General features: G+C 38.0%; 1 protein-coding gene across 18 annotated transcripts in view; it reads right to left on the bottom strand.

The window, feature by feature from the left end:
- Positions 1–15,432, bottom strand: part of ESRRG (estrogen related receptor gamma) — a 483,548-nt gene that overhangs the window by 184,294 nt on the left and 283,822 nt on the right. For 8 of the 18 annotated variants that reach the window (XM_081000567.1, XM_081000556.1, XM_081000570.1 and 5 more), the window contains 2 exons: positions 7,427–7,503; positions 4,426–4,545 (listed from right to left, as the gene is read on the bottom strand). The exons of 4 other annotated variants lie outside the window; for them this stretch is intronic. In XM_081000567.1, the coding sequence (XP_080856693.1) occupies positions 4,426–4,545; positions 7,427–7,500 (194 nt within the window). In that variant the 5' untranslated portion in view covers positions 7,501–7,503. Of the gene's footprint in view, positions 1–4,425; positions 4,546–7,426; positions 7,504–15,183; positions 15,410–15,432 lie in introns of those variants that run through there. 6 more of the 18 variants (XM_081000557.1, XM_081000558.1, XM_081000572.1 and 3 more) reach the window with 5 other exon arrangements.

Below are 15,432 nucleotides of genomic sequence, written 5' to 3'. Positions count from 1 at the left end.
ACATTCCCAGTGGGGCTTTCAAAATTTCAGTTGTGCCTGTGTGGTGCTCACTTTTTGAAGGGAATAGGAACACAATCATGCACACATTTATACAGGTCACAGTGCTTCTGGGATATCACTTTGTGACAGAAGAATGGTATCAATGAACCTTTGGTTTAAGTGATCTATGAAATGTATAAGTTTTTTCTCCAAAATCATAAATGCACTTCATAAATGTGACTCCTTTAACATAGCATATGCTCTGATAAATTGTACTTGATTTTTAATATAATTCTGCCACATGTGTACTGCACAATCCTATACATTCTTACTCAAAAGTATAAATCCACTGAATTCAATGTGATTTACTGGCAAGTGGATTCAGGATTGAAGACTTAACAGCACCTTTATATCAGAAATTGTTATCGCTTCAAATAAATCTGTTTAACCATAATTATGTTCAGAAGCATGCACATTCATGTTTGTGCATGCATGCACACAGGGGGAAACAGGACAACACAGTATCTGAAAAATAATTATTATGCCCCAATGCCGTTTTCAAAAAGGCAGCAGAAAGTGTTTCTGCTTGGTGGGAAAAGAGCTGTACTTTTAAATTAGCTATATTGAATCTAGATACCATAATTCACCAAAGTGCACAGCTGCTACAATTGGGGTCAGAATTTCAAAGACGCTGAAACGCAGCATCCCCTACTTTTCTCAATGGGAGCTGCAGGGTGCACAGCAATTTTGAAAACCTAGCTGCTTTGTTACCAAGCACCTACACAAGATAGCTGGGCACTTTCCAAAATCTCTCAATATATTCAGGTGCTCAAATGAATACTGTGCCGTGTGTGTGTGTGTGTGTGGTTTCTCTGAGGTTGTCAAGAAAAGTGAGCCAGCTTAGACATTCATGTGCTGAGAGGAAATTACATAGACTATTTATTAATACTCTCTCACCTTAAATACACATTTTACTAAGAGACTAAATTGCTCAGGTCGGATAAAATACCAATTTATTACTGGGGAGCAATGAAGCCAGCTCAGAAATTGTCACATTGATATTCTAGATAACAACAAGGGCAAAAATGTAGACCCTCTTATTCATCTGCAATGCAACCGAGGGTAAGGGAAGAGTGGAAGCTGGTAACCCTTAGCACAACTATACATCTACTAAGATCCACTTTTATTCAATACCAAGTCCTGTCTTTTTGTTTAAGATAATACTTCTAAAGCTATGTACTGATGCATAAAATATAGACACTAAAATAACTAAAAAAAATCAGCACCACAGATTTCTTTTTCAAAGCCTATTTATAACATTAGGACATTAAAACTATCAAAGTGATACATAAGAGACTGCATTCCTATCTATCTCCATTTCCTACGTTATGTGTCCAGTCTGAAGACCGTAGTTTTGCTACTTTTAAGTTTTCGTTTTCGTTTATACTAGTGCTGGAAGTAAAGAATGTAGCTTCTACACCCTTCACATTCCATTTCAGGTCCCTGGTTCTTTTGAGTCCCATGGCTCAAGCTGTCTTGCCCCTAAAAATACCATTTCTGCTCTTCCACCCTACCCTCAAACTTCGGCAAGACGGGAGTGACACCAGAGTTCCTTTGAATGCAAGAACATACAGTGGTACCTCGGGTTACATACGCTTCAGGTTACATACGCTACAGGTTACAGACTCCGCTAACCCAGAAATAGTGCTTCAGGTTAAGAACTTTGTTTCAGGATGAGAACAGAAATTGTGCTCCAGTGGCGCGGCGGTAGCAAGAGGCCCCATTAGCTAAAGTGGTACCTCAGGTTAAGAACAGTTTCAGGTTAAGTACGGACCTCCAGAACGAATTAAGTACTTAACCCGAGGTACCACTGTACTTATAAATTCATGAACTTCCTTCCAGACAAAAAGAAAGAAATTTTATTATTTTTCAAAATAATACAGGAATAACAAAAATGCGTTATTACTTATTTTTGAAGTGCTGAAAGCATATCCTTGGGTGCACATAAAACAAAATGCCAAATAAATCTGGACTAATCAAGGGAAAACATACATAAAGGTAGAGGAGCAGAATATGAGAAGCAGCTGAACAGGACCATTGACATCGCCCACTGGACAGTGTTTAGTAAATAGAGTGTGCATGGTGACCGTGTGTTTCTATTTGACTGTCCTTGTAAAAGCAAGGCAGGGCTTCTGTTTTTAGTGCACACTTTGGTTCAGTGTTAATCCTGTTTTATGTTGTTCACACCTGCTACCGACTAGTAGCCTGCCACAAGTTTATGGCTTGTGCTGCTTTAAGTGAATCTCGGCTAACCCCACCTAGACCATCAACAAAAGTTGCCCTACTGAACCCAAAACAAAAGCTGATCTGAGTTTTAAAAGCTTTCTAAAATCACCATGATTCACATTCAGGTACTTTTCCTATAGTGTGTAGGAGCTTGCACAAATTTTTCAGAAAAACGAAATACCTTTTAAAACTTTTTTTTTTTTAATTGCTACTATTATATATATATATAATTAAATACATTTGGCATACATTCCATTCTGCCTAAGGAAAAATAAGTATCTACTCCCATGTTGTAAAGGCCGCATACATTCTGTCCTGCGACAAGAAGAACATTACTACCAGATGTAAACTTAGCAAATTCCCTCCTACTTATAGGGAATTTTGTAAGGATATTTGCATACAACTCAACCGGATGAGTTCTGATTTTGCTTGCGGTGGTTTGAATAAAGAATGAAGAATGGCACTGAAAGTGCAAACCCCATATAAATATGCAGTGTTATAAATATGCAAACCCCACATAAAAATTGGAATCGTTTTCGGTGCCAATTAGAACACTGACATTTAAAGTGTAAGAAGGAGAGAGTGTGATATGTGTGCCCACACGCGCGATCAAGAGACCATTCTTCTCAGCTAGCCCTATAAGTTTCTGGAACATGCAAACACAGACACACAGAGAACTAAAAGTATTCTTACCTCCCATCTTCAGCATGATCAGTTGAAAACAGATCTACAGGCCAAAATTTTATATAGCTTTATAAGCTTAAACACTTAATAGTGCAGGCCCATGGAAGTCTTATATTTTTCAGTTGGTCCTCCCTAGTAAATGTGCCTAAGGTTGCAACCTCAATCAATACCACAGGAAAAAATAATTTCCCTGTCAAGCATCAGCCCCTTCCACTAAAAAGTGTAACATTACATCTCTTTCCCCCCGCTTTATAATAGTATTACATCTCTAAACAGTATATTTTATATACTGGGTAGATACCAACTTTAGCATACCAGTTTGTTTCTCAGCGCTCTCTTGCTCTTTATGCCCATTATTTGTGCTCACTACAATGCAACACCTTGGTAGCTACTATAGATGTTCCACCTTGCCCATTTAGTCTCTGCTAATGAGGCCCGGTCAAATTATCTGACCCTAATATCTGCTTAGCACATGTTAAGAGCACTGTCCTGAGACTGAAGAATAAGTGCATAGGAAGAGCCTATTGATCCCTGCATCTATGCTTTGCCACAAAACATAGGAAGTTACAAAAGTCGCTTTTACTTGGTAATCTCCAGGGTTTCAGACTAGGATAGTGCCAGTTCTATGCAAAACCTGGGAATTTCTGCATGCCCTACCACTAAGCTACAACCCTTTCCTAAAACTAGGTCCTTTACACACAAATAATGTCCTTTACCGTTGAACTACATCCCTTCTCCAAATTGTAGGACCACTGTCGCAGGAAAGGGAGACAAGCATCTAATTTTAGACCTTCGCTTTTGAGGACGGTTGCCTATATAGCTTGTTTCTGCAGCCATGGGGCTGCTTTCATCTCACTTACTTCCACATGGTCCTCTTTTCCTGAGGTAGATGAGCACTGACTTCACAGCAGTCGCGCTCTCCATGGCACTGCAGAGTGAAGCTAGCCTACAACTGGAGACCAGATGACTCTATGTCATCATCCCTGATGTAATGTCTCTACTGTAGTCTGCACAGGGGGCAGAACAGTGTCTGCGCAGCCTCTTTCCAAGTCACACTGCAGCAACAGAGAAGCCATAAGACAGCTCCTAGCCTTTCATCCCATGGTCTAATCTGTAGCCAACTGAATTCAGCCAGCCTTTTAAAGTGAAATCAGTGAACTTTCCATCAGCTCATACACAGCTGAGGGCGGGGGGGGGGGGGTGTCAAATAAAAGGTTTCCAGAAGGCACACTTGGATGTATCACACACCCAAAAATCTCTGCTGTTGTGATTGCTGCTAAAACTCCAGACCTACAATTACAAAATTTACCATCTTTTGCAACTTAAAAAAAAAAAAAAATCACAGAGATTTGAAAAGAATAAGGCACTTTGAAAGCCCAAAAGTTACCATTTTGGAACAGTTTAATCATACTTCAATGACATAGGCAAGGCTGTACAGCTACACGTTTATCCACGTCATTGGCAATAGTAACTTACCGATAATTTGGTATTTGTGGTTTGGAGTAATATTGTTGATTTCCAGGCAATGTTATTAGTGGCTGAAAGAAAACAGTGGTGTGCCCTGCTGCCTTCCAGCACTGCTTCCAAATATGCCTGCTTCAGGAGGAGATAAGACTACTTTATTTTGATTGCAGTGTTTTCCCCAGGCAGACAATTTTATTTCAGTTTGAATCTTTAAACCATTACATTTTCAGTGATGCATTTTTATATTTACAGTTGACATCTTCGCAGAAGAATGAAACCTCTGAGCAACAACTCTTAAAGCATGAAGTTTGCCTCAAGTAAGTACTTAAATTATTTTACACACAAATGGAGCCAGTTGTCTTTAGCTAAAATTTGATAAACCTTAAACTGAAGACCTTTCCTCTAAATGAAGGTCTCAAATTGTGAAAATAAACTTGCCAATGAAATATATATTTGCCCATACAAAAAGCCTATTGAAACCAGAACGGTTGGGACCATTTATCAGCTTGTCAACATTTTGCTCTTAAAAGTCCCACTCTCAGTTAAAGGTACAGAACAAGGGTGTCTCGATTAATCGAATGCTATTGACACAAATGGGCGACAGTGATCTCAATGAGGATAATGAATAAAAATCCCAAATCAATCAACTGTGGTTTATAGTACCATTTATCAACCTGAGTGCATCAAAGTTATCTGCACGCAGGAAGAGAAGCATAATAATGTTATAGTATGATATTAGAACAGCCTCAAAATAACATACTTCCCTAAGGATCAACTAAAAGGATCAACTAAAGCAGCGGCTTGTAATGCTAAATATTATATATATTTTAATTAATTGTATATAAAATTAGTCAAACCTCAAACAATGTCTTACCAAGTATGTGTTGTTTTTGTCCACTTAAGTGACGGTGTTAGTATATATATTGACTATACGTATATTGAGACTTTAAGGTTACAGTTCTACACGCACTAATCTGGGAATAAGGCCCATTAAACTCAATAGGATTTACCGGTACATCAGACCTGACATGCACAGGATCACACTACGGTACAAAATTAATTTTTTTAGAAAGCTGCCTATATACTTCTCTTTGTTTCATGTCATTTCATTTTTTTATAAAATAAAAAAGAGTAGACTTTTGTTTTGCTTTAAAAACCGCCACAAAATAAATATACTGGGAAATATCACAATATTATATGACTTTTAGCTTTACATTATAGCGATGATTAAATTTCTAGTCTCACATTATTGAAAACAATGATGGCTATGTCAGAATATAAAGTATGTGCTCCCTGGTAAGATTAGGACACACATTTAATAGAATGGATAAAGATGCTGAAATTTTCTGAAGAACGCTTGAAACAGATGTAGTCCACTTATCAAAAGAGCTGTTGTTGTTGCCAAGGGCTTCTTTCTCAATATATTCACCTGCACTTTAGTCAAGGTATTAAGTCCTCCCCTTCATTACTGCATACTCACAAGCACCCTACTATTCAATTTAAATGGAAAAAAGGCATGACATGTCTAAAACATTTACTTTTGCTAATGTAAAAGTGTTGGCATTTTGCTCCATTCCTGATAAGCTGGTGCCAGTGGAAGTGATTATTCTTTTCTTATTCAAAGCATATCAGCAGCCGAAAGCACTCTCAATCTTATCAGGTGTATGAACAGCGCAGTTACTGAAAACAGTTTGTCCTGCTTCTCTCTCTTTCTGCCAGGCTATCAGATAAACCCAACTAACTAACTGTATTTACACACAATCAAACATAAGCTGTATCTTCGAAGAACTGTTGACTGATTTCAACATGCCACAGGTTTGCTGCTTGACACTGGTGACACAAAAATGCCAGCAGTGTGTATCCTCAAACTGCAATCATGAAAAAGGTCCCTCTATAAAAACATGCCAGAAACATACCAGACAAAAAGTGGGTGGCAGCAAGGCAACAAGAGGCCTTAGGAATTATCACCCTTGGTCTACTTCCCTCATTATAATGGCATCCCAGTATACTGGTATGATTTCATGGTGCGTGAGTCTTCTTTGACATTGAACACACATTTTCTCTATAGGCGTTGCTTTTCATCATGCTCTTGGCTTGCTAATTCCCTTTAATTCATTTTTAATGTTTATTAGTAAACACAGAAAGCAACCACTCAAACTATGGAGATAGCATATGCAATAGAAATGCTTAAAATAAATATTAAATTTGATTACATAGTGCATAATCCTTGCTCCACAGAAGGCAAAAGCTGTGGAGTGTGATTGCCTCCAATCCCATGCATCCCAGCTTCTTTTGCTGAATACCCTGGCAGAACAGAAAAACACAGGCACATACTACACCTGAGCCCATCTTGTGCTTCTACCTCAACTCCAGAAGCAGAATGAGCATCCTTTAGATTTGTAGGAAAACAATGAGATGAATTAAACCAAGTGTGCTGTGCTGTGTAATTCAGCCGATTGTTGCTTCTCCATCTGTGAAGCCATGGTCCCCTTGATTGATGGGACAGGTGTCATTCATACTAATGTAAACTGGTGGCAGTGGATGCTCAGCTCTTGCTAATATGACCCTAGTACTCCTGTAGAAAACCATTTTCTAATACAGTGATGTTACTGTGCCTAGTTGTCTTCCTTCAGATACTAGAAGTCCCATCTTCCACCTCTACTATTTCTGGGAAAATATAACGTAAAAGAAACAGACTTTCATGCTGTTTCAGAACATATGATCATCCCCTCTAGGCAGATGACTGCTGTCAGAATAAGCCACTTATGGAACAATTATTTGTTATTGGAATATTTAAACTGCTAACCTGGAAAATATATTTTTGCTGTGTAAATACTGTATAGTGTTCGTAATCAGTCAATACATTTATTTGCATGTTGATATTTGCCACCTTTCCAAATCTACCATTATATATTTCCCAATTTTGGACGCTCCACCTCCTTATTATGTTCCCCCCCTCCCTGTCTTAACTTTAAACAAACAAAGCAAATTATTTATTTGTTGGTTCACTAACCTACATGGACCAGGCTTGCCAAAATGAATTCCTCTGGTGTATATTTCAGCCATAATACCCTTTTCATCTGACATCACCTGGGAATATTTAAGGAAAAAAGAAGAGCCTTTAACTTAAGAATCAAACTAAAACCTGCAGTAAACCCCAAGTAATTACAATACGTAAAAAAAAATGTCTTGCAAACAAATAAAAAAGGCAACTGCACATCCATATATAAAGGTCAGCCCTTGCTTTCTAACAACTTAAGACATAAATTGAATGTTATTTCAAACAGCAGTCTGAATGAAATGAACAACCATGTTCCATCGCGTACGATATTAATATTTTATTTGCTATTGTTGGTAGGATATAGAAATGAAAAGAAAAACAAAACATTGCAGAAAATAGTGGACGTTTTCTCCAATACTATTGTTGTTGACAAACTATAAGGAAAGAGAGAAACAGAAACCCAGGGTGTAAGAGCAGATAGCATTGAAAAAGCCATCTCGTTCTCCCCCCGTTACACATTATGTTCTTATCTACTTGCATCTTTATAAGGGAAGGAATTTAACTATTGCTCTTGGGCAAGCCCACTTCACTTTATGTGTCTTTTATCCATTATATTTGTTACTGACTGTACATCTGTATGCTTTTAAGGAGATAAAAGTTTGAACTGAGGTCATCTTGTTTCTGGCTGGCGCTCCACACATTTTTTGTTATGTGGGTTTGAAAACAAGCATCCACAGATTGGCAACATGTTCTCATTCTAACAAGCCACAGCCATCAACGTCTGATCACACCTATTAAAATCGCTTTGTAGCCCATGCAACATCTTGCGACAGCTTGACCAGTTGTTTAAGGAAAGGGTGTGTGATGGAGCAAAGCTAAATCGACACATCTGTGATACTTCGGATGCCCCTCAGCATGGCTAATATTAATTTGTTTTCTTTGGCTAGGTAAGTGCTGCCAAAACACATTACATATGGTATGTAGTTCCAATCAAAATGATGAAAAGGAGATGTGCACTTTTGTCTCACTCAAAACATGAAAAGACACAGAGGAATAAGTGAGACAGCAGCGTGCAAACTAATAAGGCTGAGGAAAAGGTCTATGTGAATTTTTGTTTTACCATTATTTTCTATCAGAATTCACAAGGCTAGTTGCGTTTGTTTTAATGGAGGGTACCCAAAGATTCCACTGCTCGAGTGGAAAACACTTTCCCTTATTGGGCTGGGGAGGGTAGTTATCTCCCCCCCCCCCGCTTGCATCCCCCTGCCCTGCAAAAACTGGTTCCAGAGGGAACTCTCCTAAGTAGATTTTGGGAAGAAAGGAGGCCTGTAGGTGATGGAGCAAACCAGCAGCCTCCCACTACACAAGCACAGCAAGATTGTTTGATCTAAACTTACAAATTTGACTTCTAGGAATTGATACTTTAAAAATACTTAAGTTGTATTTTAAGTTTTAGTTTCAGTACTATATGAATTCTATTATTTAGATGATTAACAAATTTCAGATTTACAGTTACTGAAGAAAATACCTTTTTCCAGTTATAAAGGAGAAAAAAATAAGACTGTCGGCTTTTGTACATTGCTACTGTATTTTAAAATATGTGTAAAATATACACAGTTCTTTAAAACAATAACACATGCATTAGTTTATTTGTGGGAAGGTGGGAGAGAAAGAAAACTTTTAAAAAAGCAAGACCTGCTTTCATTAAATACTGTCATAACAGATGTACATTTTAGCATGACAGCTATCTGCTCCCCCTTTAGAGGCATAATTTTTAATACAGCCTTTAGAGTAAAAAAGGAAAATTCAACTCAACATTATGAGCAACAAGAACTTATGACCCAGATATGCAAAAAAGGAGAACATTCTTTTTTTAAAAAGCACCTTTTATGAAGCAATAATTGGTGATGGGATAAAGCAAGTGTTTTGAAAGGGGGGGAATTCTAGGCAAAAGTTTTCTTTCATAAAATTTAAAAAGCATTTTATTTATATAGAGGAGCCTGTTTTAACTACTAACTTGCTCTGACTGGAGAGAATAAATGTTTCACAATTGGAAAGGAAGGAATACAGCATAATTGCATTGAGTTCTATATACTACATGATCAAATAAGGCTATGTTGCCATCTTAAGTCTTATTATTCACCAGTATGTCCCGCTGAAATAAATGGAGCTTAATAATATGCATATTTTTAAAGGATTGCAGCTTCTTAGGAGGATTTAGTCTTCAGGCATGTATCATTATGCAAGAATGACACAAGTTACTTTGGAGAGCAAAACAATTACATTTTTAGAATCCGTTGTATCTGATTATTATAAAATTTGGAGCAATTAGAGCAAACTCCTATAAAGGATTTTTAAAAATATTCTAAGAGCATCCGAACTCAGCAGAAAACATTTAGAATACAAGCATAAATAAAATTAAAAGGTGTATGCAACATATAGAAGTTTACATTAAAATAGTTTAATTTTCTATTTTAATATTTCTATTAAAAGTAATACTTTTAATACAAAACTGACCATATGTCAGAAGAGTTATGCATTCAGTTCTGCCTTGGGAATGCAAACATTAAAATCCTATCTGTTACAACTGATGAACGCAGAAGTTCAGAGAACTGTATTATGGTATCTTCTGTTGCACAGAAATATGAAGGAGAAAATAACAGCAGCTGACTGTATATCCAAAGGAACGCATCAGCCAACAAAAAGTCTAGACAATCTAATATCTACATTGTTATTTAGTGAGTTTCTTTCTTCAAGATAACAAATTTCAAAAGCTGTTTGCTTATGTATACTGTATACAACATGCAAATATAATTACAATGTACATACTCTAAGATGTAGACACATAAAGCTGGCGCCTATGTGCCTATTCAGCCATTATCAGCTGTGATAAAAACATGATTTTTTTTATATCAGTGTAAATAAACACTGATATGCCTTAGCCAAGTGTAACTGGATATGGAAAGAAAGAAAGAAAGAAAGAAAGAAAGAAAGAAAGAAAGGAAATGAGAGAGTGAATCCTCCCCAAAAATGTGGAGAATATGTAAAATGCGGATCTCAGACTACAGGAGACTGCTGGTTGTCATTCCAGCACTATCAAACATATACACATGAGTATGATTGGAGACAGAGAAGCTAAATATTTCACTGTCAGAGCATGTCGAGAAGTGCAATTCATTTCTCTCTCATGTGCTTTAGGACAATGACAATTTAATACAAGGCCACTGGATGTAAAAGAGATAAAAACCAAACCAGCCCAGCATAATCACAGATTTCCTCCTGAGAGTTTGCTAGGGCTAGAGAGGCACTAGGTAGATATCAACGTTTATTGTTTCTGTCCCCAATGAATGTGTTATGAAGCAGAGACCAAGGCATACGTAATATAAAGAGTTGCTTTAAACTTCTAGAGAGATGCTCTCCCATATTTCTTATTTACCCCATATTTATCCCATATTTCTTACATTCAGCATTTTCACTGACTGATAATAGGATAACAAGAATATTCATAAAGGGCCATTGCTTTGAAGAGTGTCAATAAATATTGGTGTTCATTTCTATACGCTTTTGCAGCGATACCAAAGCCAAAGGTCACTGTGCATCAGAAATGTTCAATACCAGGAAGTTTGCCAGACTATTTAACCACACTGCTAATAAAAAAGAAAGAAAATAGAATATAGCATTATGTTATTAACCTAAGACTGCATAAAATACTAGCCTCTGCCTTAAAATGGGAAGGGGTTTCAGGAATTGTCTAAAAACAATCACATACAAGTTACCTTCTGTGTTTGATGTATAGTGCCATGCATTCTGAAATTAATTGCAAAAGTAGGGCTTGGCTAATGAGACGGTCCTTATCTTTCCTCAGCAGTCCAAGCGGAAGTATTCCACCCCCCACCCCCCCGCAGGCTTAATATGTTTTTCCTTTCTTTAAATTCCCAAAGTGATACCCAAGGTAACTTCAAATCAGATAAAAGTCATCTCCTGAACCATCATGCTTCGCCAAAAAACAACAACATAGGTTTGCTTCTGTTGTTATCAGGAGAAGAAAAGAATAATGTGATGAGATCCATCCATCTTCACACTTCTTAAGTGTATTTAAAACAACTAATCAAGAGTATTAGTTATGCCCCGTAATATAAATTATTTCCAAAGTATATCTACAAAAAAAAGTCTTAAGGTAAGAATTGCTTTAAAATGGGACAGCAAACCTTTGGGGAGAAAGTGAGGGGGGGAAATAACAGTGGGGGGGAATCATCATCCATTCAAGAGAATTAATGGATATTCACAAGGGCTTTGCTAATAACACAGGTTAATTACTGCTGCAACACACCAGGCTCAGTAAATAAAAGAGTAGAACCATAAACACATTAAAAGGAGCAACCACTACTAAAAAAAAAAGGGGGGGGGGGGAGGTCAGGCCCAGCAAATAAAAAGCTGTCAGACAGCCATTTCAGCACCAGCTCTTTGCACTCTATGACAGCTGTAAAAACTTGCAGAAAAGGCATATGAACAACAGAAATCCAAACTTGGAAAATATAGTAAGGGAGTGTATGATAAGGCCCATCTGGGTAGACATGTATGAACTGAATAGGAAAAGCCATACACTCATTCTCATTTAATCAGTAGGCATGCTTACACCTTGTTGTATTTGAATTTAGGGGACAGTGTTCTTTAGGTTTCTTCCCCATACATACCGCCCTATTATATTAATACACATACACATATAGTGTTCTTACCCACAGATGATGTGTTCTTATTTATATAGGAGATTTATCACATCCATGATATAGGCAGCCCTCACCTCAAGAAGTCTACCTTTGCAGTCATAATAAGGAGCATTAACTTTCTTCTTATTAATTATCAGCTACCCCTCCCCCACAGCAAATACTGCATAGATTTTCCAGATCAAATTTTACTGGAAATAAGAGCTATGCAATAAAAGGAGGGAGGAACTAACACACATTTAAATACGTGATATTGACAAAGAAGAAAATGAAGACTCCAGCAAAGTAGCTCTCAAATTTATGCTGTTTTTGACAGTGAAATCTGTAAACAATCTTTCAAAGCACTCAAGTATCTTTGGTCTCCCAATTCTGACATCAGTGTTCACTATTAAAATTTTAGCCATCCATCCTAAGTTTCAGTTCTTGGCATATCACATTTACTACAAAACAAGTTGCTTTCTAAAATAATGTACACTGTGACATTCACTTTAGCTGTGCCTCATTTCAGTACTGTTGTATTTTAATGGAGGAAGTGTGGAAGAGGTCGAGGGTTCAAATTCATGAAACGGACAGAGCTACAGAGGTAAACGTACACAGCTCAGAGAAGACATCTGAAGTCACAAATCTATTTGCCTCTCTATGCCTGGCATTCAGAGATCATGTTTAAATTTACCAAACTAGTTCCTCCCCCTCCCCTTTTTTGGAGTGTTTCAATTGCCTTTCCTTCTTCCAACAGCTGTGACAACTGTTAAAACAGTCAGTAAAATTAAGTCCGCTCTTTAATCCTTTAGTCAATGTTACATTTTAATCAGAGGTTTGAGATTTTGCATTATGAGCACACCGTTTCATTTAGAACAATTAAAGTGACAAACACATGCGTAAATCGGCAACTATATTTGTTGCATCTGTTCCATTATTAACTGCTATTTGAAATTATTAGTATTACTGGTTTTGCTGAAAAGGCAAAAGCAAGGTTTGCAGCTGGCTTTAAGTTTTTGCATTCTTTAACATGCGCTAGCCAGATATCAAAGCATACCTAATGTCAGTAAGGCAGATGTCTATGTGCTCCCCAAATGTTCTGTCAGTTTTTAGCCTGGCTTCCCTCCCCACCACCACAATACACACTAAATAAAGTGCAAGCTCTAGAAGTAGTCCACTACTTTTATTTAATCTCTGAGCTGCCTTTGTAGTTTGGTGTGCATTATATGCCACAAAACAAAAATACAATTACTGGCAATATTAATAGCAAGTAAGGCGGTGTGGTCTATTAATTGAGACATAGAGACAGATGTGTTGCAGTGCATTAGAGTTCTGCCTGCCCACGAAACCACAGATCCACCTAGCCTTGCATCGGGAAGACTTTTAACAGAGGCGGGGGGGGGGAGAAAGAAGAGTGCTAATTGTGGTGGGGAGAGAGAATAGTTTGAATCTTCCACCAGAGCCAAAAAGACACGTGCCCCGATTTCATTTAAATGCATCTACTTTAAGCGGCTTATCAAAACTAATCATTCAAATTAGCTCTAAGAAGGTAAATTCAAGAAAGCTCCTTAAAAAAAGAACATCGTCCTAACTTTAGAATCTCTCCTCCTCCTACTTCCCCCACCAAAGAAAACCACCCATCTCAACTTGGAACAGTGACAACTGCACTTATGCACAGATTAAGACATTTTTGACCACACTGTACATCAACTTACTGAGTACTGATCTATAAACCGTATCTCAGTGAGCATGCTACTACTGTTTATTTACCTTCTTCTGCAGGTGAACGAGGAATCCTGCCTCTTACCACCCGCACGTACACCATACCAGTTTCCGATTGGCAAGCTCTTTTATTGTCTATATTATTTCTGAACGTCCAAAGCACTTTAAGAAACCCACACAACTCTGACTTAATTGCAACTCACCAAAATAATATGCAGGCACTATGGAGAGCTAGTGGGCATGTACCCACAACACACTGTCACTTCCTAGTACAGCCACACTATGCATTCTGTCCAGGGCTGAGTCAACTGACAGCTTCCACAGTGCATAGTTATTTAGCCCGGAATTAAGTTTACAAGCTCTCCAAGTTCTAGGCTGTCAAATTTGCATTTGGAATCTCCCCACTCTTTGCTCTGCTCTCCTATAAGAGCTGAGAAAACATGCATTAAACTATGTGCCTTTAAGAGGTATGTTAGATGTACTGAATACACAAAGCATCTACAGTATTGTGTGTGATAAATTAATAGTACCAATTGCAGAAATGATTAATATTTTTTAAAAAAAAAACACAAACCCTATATTCCAATTGAAAAAAAATACCGGCTCAGGAAGTGCCACATGCACACACCCTTCCCTTGCTCTCTAATAGACCGATTTGTCACTAAATGACTGGAACGTTACGTTCTACTTAATTACAGAGCACTATCCTTAAAGTGGGATTAAACAGTTGGGCTGGTTCCCCCTCCTAACTATGCATAGCTATAAACACCAGAAAGATCAAAATATCTAACTGAAAAGGTCCTAGATATTTAAATCCTGTTCTCAGAATACGTCCTTCTTAAACTCTGTTGGGGAAGGGGGAAAGGGGGGGAATACATGTGTCTTTCTGAAATGTCTATTTAGACAATTCACTCTGCATTTGTGCCAAGTGCCTATTCTTAGTACCTGAATAAGAAGTGACTGTCACTCACACAGCTGTTTTGGGAGGGGGGAGTGCTTCCCTCACCCCCCCCCCTTCTGTGACAGTCGCACCGCTTGCGTTGCGACTCAAAAGGTAACATTGGGGAGAGAGAGAGAGAACAATTCTCCCACTTACTGAATTAGCAGATAAAGCCGGGCACAAAAGACGCAAGACACAAGCAGCCCCAATCATGCACACGGAACCCGGAAAGCATTACCTGAAACAACGCTAGCATTCAGCGCTCTAATACTATTGCTATTATTATTCTCTTCCCACGCCCCGGTTCTGGGGGGGAATAAAAGTGGGAAGAGGGTTATTATTATTTTTTTTTAATAACATAAAAAAGAGGAAAGGAAGGGGGAAATAAGAAGAAAGGTACCTACTCTTCTTCGTAGTGCAAGGAAAAAGATTCAGGAAGGCAAAGTTCTACCGAATCCATGTGCGCTCGGCAACCATTATTTGTGCACCCCAGCTATAAATCAAAGTTTCCTTGACACAGCACAGTGCAATTAACACAAATGTTCTCCTGGTGACAAGCCTATAGGCACAGCCAGTTGGGACCAAAAGCTCTCACACTCTCCTAATCAAGGACTTAAAGCCCCGATTGGAGCTTATAAATATGAAGTAGGGCT

Source organism: Podarcis pityusensis, assembly GCF_964106645.2.
Source record: "Podarcis pityusensis genome assembly, chromosome: 3".
In the NCBI taxonomy this organism is placed as follows: Eukaryota; Metazoa; Chordata; class Lepidosauria; order Squamata; family Lacertidae; genus Podarcis; species Podarcis pityusensis.
The sequence above is the reverse complement of the archived record's forward strand: the minus strand, read 5'-3'. Positions and strand labels throughout refer to the sequence as shown.